The 8,362-nt window shown below is 38.2% G+C and overlaps 2 protein-coding genes across 2 annotated transcripts; one reads left to right on the top strand and one right to left on the bottom strand.

Annotated features, from left to right (window-relative positions):
- Positions 1-27: 27 nt before the first annotated feature.
- On the top strand, positions 28-2,561 carry LOC125285835. The gene is made up of 5 exons (XM_048230475.1): positions 28-233; positions 352-717; positions 1,391-1,504; positions 1,834-1,874; positions 2,004-2,561. The coding sequence occupies exons 1-5, from the start codon at positions 191-193 to the stop codon at positions 2,136-2,138; spliced, it is 699 nt and encodes a 232-aa protein (XP_048086432.1). The 5' UTR covers positions 28-190; the 3' UTR covers positions 2,139-2,561.
- Positions 2,562-2,710: 149 nt separating this feature from the next.
- On the bottom strand, positions 2,711-7,875 carry LOC125285832. Its single transcript, XM_048230470.1, has 9 exons — positions 7,732-7,875; positions 7,095-7,349; positions 6,486-6,758; positions 6,263-6,319; positions 5,922-5,957; positions 5,706-5,828; positions 4,197-4,253; positions 3,823-3,854; positions 2,711-2,842 (listed from the first exon to the last, which is right to left on the bottom strand). Exons 1-9 carry the CDS (start codon positions 7,814-7,816, stop codon positions 2,717-2,719), a joined length of 1,044 nt encoding a protein of 347 aa, XP_048086427.1. The 5' UTR covers positions 7,817-7,875; the 3' UTR covers positions 2,711-2,716.
- Between the last annotated feature and the right edge of the window lie 487 nt (positions 7,876-8,362).

The raw sequence follows: 8,362 nt of genomic DNA, 5'->3' as shown, positions 1-8,362 counted from the left end.
TACAGACAGCTTGCAGTTCATTAACTCGTCAACAAAACAATTAAGCTGTCAGGAATTTCAACCTTGTCCTCATTGTCAAAGTCATTCCACCCCCTGTACCCCCCTTAAGCTTTCAGGTCGTTTTGACTAATAATGATATCACAGACCCTCTTTCAGCCCACTTCATACAATTCACTCAGTCTAAGCAGACATGGTGCACTGGCTGGCATTAACACTGAATCTGCTTCTATTATGTGAGTATATTCTGAAATAGCAGATGTATGATAGTCTATGAGAGAGTTTAATAGACAGACAGCCACATAGATAGATAGATAGATAGATTGATTGATTGTTTGATTGGTTTTCTTGCAGGTGCTGGACAAGATCTTTCTGCAGCTAGCTCTCAGACTTACATTGTGCAACCCAATGACAATGCCACTCTGTCCTGTAATATCTCAGATTGGCCTTCAGCTAGTCAGCCTATTACAGTTTCATGGTTCCACTACCGTGACGATGAGTTGAAACCAGTGATGGTCACAGAATTTTCTAAACTTTTCAAAACTTACATGAGGATCCAAAATGAGAACAACCCCCCGCTAGATTCAAACAACGAAGTTGACCCATGGAAGCTTTTAATTATAGGAGTGGAAGAGTCTGATTTGGGGGTGTATCACTGTTTGCTTCAACGACACAACAAAGCGCTGATTGTTGAGGCAAGCATCAGATTGTCATTCACAGGTTAGTGAGACATCTAGGGACTGAAAAGCTCCCATGTCATATGTTGTACCTATTCAGTGGGCTTCTTGAAAATCCAGCATGTATTCTCTCATCAGTTCATCCATTTTTTTCTTATTAGCAAAACTGTTACAGTACATTTTCTGTCTGCATTCCAGAAGCTTTACTGGTGTCCATTACAGTTGGTTAAGTTGAAAACTGGTATGTCATAATTTAGCATCAGTGGGGCTTCCATTCCTGTCTGGTTGTGTTGTGCAATGTGGATGTATGCATTGTTGCTGACATGAATAGATATAAAGCAGGATGCGGGTTGGGTTGCAATCCAACCTGGTGAGACATGGTGAGTTGCATAACTCAAACAAAATGTGGTATTTTACAGCAGTAAAATAACATTAAAAATGCATGCAAAAAAATAAGAATATTTGCTCCTTCTGGACGTGTTTTACTGCAAGCTCAAAAAAGAAACTTAAAAAATGAAATCATTTTCCAGGATACTGAAACCACATTGCATAAGAATCGTTCTGTCAGAAATGGTTGTTTTTCAACTTGACCACTGACACTTACCACCACAAAGCACGTCTTGTGATCAGAGTCAACAAAACCACACGTTCTGAGTAACTCTGAGCTGCATCACTGGGGGGCTTCTTCAGAACTGTTGTGTGGTTTTGTGTTTTAGGCGAGACAAGTGGAGAGCAGGGGTCTCCCCTCAACTGGACCCTCCTGGCTTGTGTAGGGCTTGCTGCAGCCTTTCTAGGGGCGTCTGTCACCTTCTCCATAGCTCGCTACCAAGGTCCGTATGAACCACTTTTCAAAATAGTCTTTTCAAAAACTGAATCTGGTCACTTTTCAAAAACTGAATCTGGTGCATTTTATACATTTTCCTATTAGCCTGTATACAGTAAGATTTAGTATACTTGGCATGTTATGTGTTTTTAAAAAATGTAATTTTTAATGTGTCGTAGAAAAAGATCTTTTAAATTTTTATAGACGTTCTCATAACTTTGCTCAACCCATAAGGCTATTATTGACATCAATATTTCTGTTTTTCCTTTTTTGTATTTCTGTTAATTATTTATTGTATTTATTTTCCTTTCTACGTTTCTGTCATGTTAAAATTAGCAAACCACAGCTCCGACAACACTGGAAATAAAGATCTAAAGGTGAGGATAAAAATCTCTCTCTCTCTCTCACACACACACACACACACACACCAGCTAGCACCAAAAATGTACACAAAGATTGACAAAGTGACAGTGGGCACATTTACCATTGTGCTTATTTTATTCCAGGGCATTGATCTGCATTATGCCAGCCTGAAATGCCACGGTATAAATGGTCAGAAAAAACTCACTCGTCCCCCAGATGTGACCTACGCCACCGTGGCCAGTCGTTCTCCTGTCGGTGTCAGTGGTCTTCTTCACTGAATGTTCTTAATGACAATTGAGCTATTTTATTTGTTGGTAAATGTGTGTGTGTGTGTGTGTGTGTGTGTGTGTGTGTGTGTGTGTGTGTGAAATAGAGAGTGGGTGGGGGGTACTCATGACTTAGGACTCTATGTGAAGCCAAATCAAACATGCCTTTAGCAAATTCAATGTATAACAACCTAAAAACTTTTTCATGAGCTGAATGTCTTGATGACATGATCTCAATGCGCTTATGTGTGGGTGGATGACGACTATATGTCTGGCAGATATGAATTGACTATGCTATACCTGTAGCAGATAGCTTAGTATTTGATGTGTCCAGCACAGCATATTTCTCTACAAACTATATACTTTAATAAAAGCATAAGAAATATATTTTTATTTGTTTTACTTGGAACATATTTTGACATTATTTTTAAATAAAATAACAAAAAAAAGAATCACGTTTTTATTTTACATCCTGCCCACAGCTTATCAAGGAAAGTTCTACACAAATATGACAAATAATATATATGTTATATTTACACACCCTCTATGTTCTCAAGAAAACTTGCTCACAGAATCTATTCTGAAGTTGGCTATGCCACGGCAACAGTGGAATAGATGACCTGGTGACCCTTATCCTGCATTCGCCCTCTTTCCAGCCAGTTCTGTCGCCCCAGTGATGCATAGTGGACCTCATGGTCCTGCTCAGCTGAAAGGCTCTGTCAAAACACACATGCAAGATTCAACAGATTTATTTGACATATACTAGATACAACAGTATAGCATTAACTATGGAAATGTAAACCTGGTGTACTCCATGACTGATATTTTAGAAATAAAATAGATAAAGGGATTATTCATAATGAAATGAAAGATAAAGTAATATGAATAATACTGACAATATCACTGAAATATACAATACATAATACATAAGTATATAATATACATATAACCACAAACACACTTTGGTAAATGTCTTCTTGTCTTCAAAGCCACCGTAATAAGTATATTATGTAAGAGGAATCAATCACTATGGGACTCTAAACTAAAATCTCTAAACTCTAAACTAAAATCAGTTTTAGGCCTGAGGCCGTTTTTTAAACATTCTACTTTTGATCTGATCATGAAATCAAAAGTCTGAAAAACAAAGCATTATTTGTTGGTTTGTATCACATTCATAAACAAATAATGAAAAAACAAGTCCTTTTTTTGTTTTTTCATTTTGGATTCTCAATTGAATATCAAATGAACGAATGATACACAGACCCTTTCGCTTCGTTGGTTACCATGAGTGTTAATTCCAGAAATGAAAGTGTGACCAAGACTCATGAGGACTGACCATACAGGTTTCATTTTGCATGTAGTGTCACATGTACACCAATGTTAAGTTTCAGGTTCTCGAATTCAGACATGCAGGCAGCAACACGGCAGGCATAAACACGGGTGGAATGACCTCTAACTTGATAAGCAGTAAATGAAAGCCCTAGTGCAATGTGTCAATACGTACTGTAGAGGTGATATTGTTTCAAATCAGGATTATTATTTTTATGTACATTGCATTTTTCTTATATTATGTGTTTTCTATTCGTATAAGCGGCCCCGAGCGTTTAAAAAAAAAAAAAGAAATATCACTGGTGGAATCAGTGATAGTGGACGTAGTGGTGAGTGAAGCTATTGAACTTGATTGATAGGTTCTTACCTGGCCAACATCACCGTGAATCTTTGGTGAACCTGTTGTGTAGATTGAGAGCATCAACATTTTATAATGTTCAAAAATAATACTAGAATGTTCCAATTACAAAACACTAGGATTAACACATCAAATGGAATTGAGCTATTTGGCAACATTGTTAATTACCAATTTCTTAACTGGTATTCAAATAGTTTCCCTTTATGGAATCACAGTTGCACTTGATAAACAAATACAGTCATAACATACACTGTCTAATCATTTTATCATGCAATGCCTATCTCTAGCTATTGTACTTGCCCCTCTCAAAAGCATGAATATGTCACATGTTAATGTTTGCATGGAGATAAAGAACACAGAAATAGGAGGCAGAGCAGTGTTACCTCTAATGCACAGGCCCTGCGGTTGCAGCTCAGTTTCTTCATGATGATATCCTGTCCCTATGACAACAGCATAAGGTTTGAAACACAAGATAGCTCTTCAGATACAGGTGGGTCTTCAAAAAATAGAATACATTTTCATGGAAACGTTCATTTCCCCCCCTAAATTATTTAAAAAAGTGAATCTTTCATATATTCTAGATTCATTACAAATAGAGTGAAATATGTCAAGCCATTTTTGTTTAAGTGTCTATCATTATGTCTTACAGCTAATGAAAATAAAAAATCAGTTTCTCAAAATAGAATAAAGACGTTATAATACAGAAATCCGGTTTCCTGATCCTCCTGATTCCTCTTGGTTTCTGTAAACAACCAGAATCAGAAGACTGCTGACTTGATACCCACTGATAGGAGGGTAAGCCACAAAAGATGACTGCTGAAAGGACTGGGTGTTCACAGTGCTGTATCAAAGCATATTCATGGTAAGTTGACTGCAGGGAGAAAGTGTGGTAGGAAAAGGTGTGCAAGTAACAAGGATGACTGCAACCGTGAGAGAATTGTCAGGTAAAGCCAATTCAAGAACTTGGGGGAACTTCACAAGAAGTGGACTGAGGCTGGACTCTACATCAAGAATCACCACATACAGACATGTCCAGGAAATGGGCTACAAGTGGCACATTCAGTCAAGCCACTCCTGAATCAGACACAAGGTTAGAGACAGAACTGGAACGCAGCTCAGTGTTCCAAACTCCTCTTTTCACATAAAAACAAATTAAGCATTTCATTTGGATATCAGGGTACAAACAAGGTCTCAAAAGTCTGGGGGAAGAGTGGAGAGGCACAGAATCCAAGTTGTTTGCTGTCCAGTTTCCACAGTCAATGATGATTTGGGGTGCCATGTCATCTGCTGATGTTGGTCCACTGTGTATTATCAAGTCCAGAGTCAATGCAGCCTTCTACCAGGAGATTTTATAGCACTTCATGCTTCCATCTGCTGACAAGCTGTATGGAGATGCTGATTTCCTTTCCACCAGACCCAACAATACAGATGACCTTAAGGCCACTATCAAAGCAACCTGGGCTTCCATAATATCTCAGCAGTACCACAGACTGATTGCCTTCATACAACGCCACATGCAGTAATGCAGTAATTTGTGCAAAGCAGCCCGAACAAGTATTGAGGGTATAAATGGACTATTTTAGAACTGTCAGATTAGTTGATCTATTTTCAAAATAACATTTCTGCTGTTATAACCTATTTATTCTAATATTATGAGATACTGATTTTTGGTTTTCATCAGATGTAAGCTGTAATCAAGTAATCAAGAAATATTTCACTTTATATCTAATGAATCTAGAATATATGAAAGATTCACTTTTTGACATAAATTAGGGAGGGGGGATTTAACTTTTCCACGATATTCACATTTTTTGAGACACACCTGTATTTGTTATCAGGTTTATATCACTATTAATCTGACGGAAGTACTGGCAAAGCAATTCCGCCCTCACCTGTAATTCTGACATTCTTTTTGTTCTTTCTTTTCTTCGACATCTTTCTCTGGCACAAAATTAGGGACACCAGAAAAACTGATGACACCAGCACACATAGTCCGACAACGGCAATAACAGCCACTATCAGAAAAAACAAACAAACAATTAAGATTCAAACAGACATACCTAACACATTCATACCATTTTGCAAAGCCTACCTTTATATAAGCCTACCTTTATTCAATATAGGACCTGTTATTTCTGGTGAATCTGCAAAAAGGGGATTTTAGTCAAACCAAACTTAAATGGTATTGTATCTTAACTGAACCACATGAATTCACTTAGGCACCAGATTTGATCATGCTGATTTAAATGAAGTAACTTTTCCCTGACTATGTTGTCTGTGAGTGTTTATTCTAGTCTTTGCTCTGGGGTCTGGATCTTGAGCCTATTGGGGTACACTGGTAATAAATCCGCTACAACAACAGCACCAAAGTTGTTTGGTTCCTAATGTGTTGTACTAAACATTTGACATGCAAAAAAAGTAGCAAGTGCATCAATGTTATGTAAATTACCTGTAACAATTGTATCTGTTACTGCAGTTATGGTTTGATGTATCTGATCCTTGTGAGCTACAAAGAAAAACAAATCTTGTGGAAACCATGATAGAAATTGTCTATACTGTATATGAGATATTGTGTTTCAGACAAATATTAATTTCTACCAAACCAACACAATTGATCCAGACCTTAAGGCCGCAACACTAAATCAAATCTTTACAACCTCCATCAGCCTCACCCTTAATCACTGTAAGCCTGGCAACCACGTTGCTGTTACACATGTACTTCCCAGAATCCTCTAGCTCCAGACGGACTATCTCAAGAGCCTTATGATATGGGACAAACCGTCCTTGTGGGTCATCCCTCATTCTGATTATTGTTCCGTTCCTGAAGACGGTGAAGATGTTCACACGCCTGGGGCTCCTCTCTTTCCTGAAGGACCAAACCTGCTTTTTGTCACTTTCACAGGGGATCAACAGGGTCCGTCCTTCAGATATGTAAAAGGTTTGACCTGTGTTGACATCACATCCACATGACAAAAAATAAGGCACACTAATTATGTAATATATTGAACATCCACTATCAATTCTCATTGGTCTACTCTGGCATCTGTCCATAGTGCTATGATAAGCCCATGGTTTTGTATTGCAATTTGTCAACAAATACTGTATAATTTTAATAACAAATTTTACCAGTTGAACAAAGCACTAAATTGCTGATTGCCCTGATTTTTTTTTTTAACCAATTGACAGGCAAAACAGTGTTAAATTGACCATGACCAAAACAGTTTTCAATTGACCATGAAGCAGCAGCTGCTGCTCCCAAAGCCGTGGATGTGCCTCTGTACCTGTCAGCACCTCTACCTCTGCCTCCAAGTGACCATTACAGTAATACTCCCCAGCATCGGCCCGCTCCAGGTCCTTAATCTGCAGGTATCCGTCTGATATGTGGTACTTATTCTGGTTGAGATAGGACACGGCAGCTCCCTTTTTGGAGGCAATGACCTGGCCTGCCCCGTTCCTCCACTCCATATTGGGGTTGTCTGGATCACTGTCGCAGCACAGAAACAGGAAGTGGTCCTCAGGAACAGAGTACCTTCTGACTGAGGTGGAGAAAGGCCGAGAGAACGAACAATTACATTCTAGGCACATAGTTTCTCATCGACACTCACTGTTCATGTCTGAATACCTGGCAGAAATAATTGTAAAGGATTTACAGTCAGTCTTGTAAGTAATTTCCACTGTAAATGACATGCAACTGCAATAATTTATTTCTTTTAACAATTCACTCAAAGTCTGTGACAATTTGGTGAAGAATACCACATACATTGTTTTTAATCAATAGAAAAACATTTAGCTGAAAGCTTGAAAACAAGTTGAACTGAATTTGTCAGTTTAATTATGGAGCAAAGTTATATGGTCTTGGTAATACATGTTCAGCACTAAAACTAGACAAAGTATTTGTTAATTTTTCATATTTCTTACCGATATGCGAAACCCCTGCGAAACCCCTGGTGAAAAGATTTAAAAGAATGAGCAGATAAAGACAACCGGTTTCAAAGTTCTTCATTACTGTGTCTGGGCGAATGCATCTAAATAATATGGCCTCCACTCCCACCACTCCTCAACATATCCACCCGTGCAGAGCTTCCTGTTCAGGAGATGATGCATCTGGGAGCATGTTATATTTGGCAGAGTGGTGCATGATGCACAGACCAGTGAGGATGGTAAAGGAGATAGTGGACAAAGCCCATTTTTAGACCATTTCTATTCTGGTCACCCGTCTGGCGTGCCTAAACAGTTGATTTAACTGTTCATCATGTCCTAAAAATGTTTTTGAATACATTTTCTTGTGATTTCATGGACATACTTATTTGAGCCATTCATTTATTCAGGATATGTGGGGAAACCCTGTAAGCGGTCATCACAGTAGTATTTTCTGTGTATGTGTATATGTGTAGATGTACCTAAGCTGGGCTCGGTATTAGGTTGTGCATAGGCATACAGTAAATTAACTCTTATAAATGAATATTATAAGAGTGCTTTTGTATATTATATATGAATTGTGTTTATCCATCTGAGCAGAACATTGCTTGCCAGTTAAGAGTTCCTATGG

This window comes from Alosa alosa, chromosome 20, assembly GCF_017589495.1.
Source record: "Alosa alosa isolate M-15738 ecotype Scorff River chromosome 20, AALO_Geno_1.1, whole genome shotgun sequence".
In the NCBI taxonomy this organism is placed as follows: Eukaryota; Metazoa; Chordata; class Actinopteri; order Clupeiformes; family Clupeidae; genus Alosa; species Alosa alosa.
The sequence above is the reverse complement of the archived record's forward strand: the minus strand, read 5'-3'. Positions and strand labels throughout refer to the sequence as shown.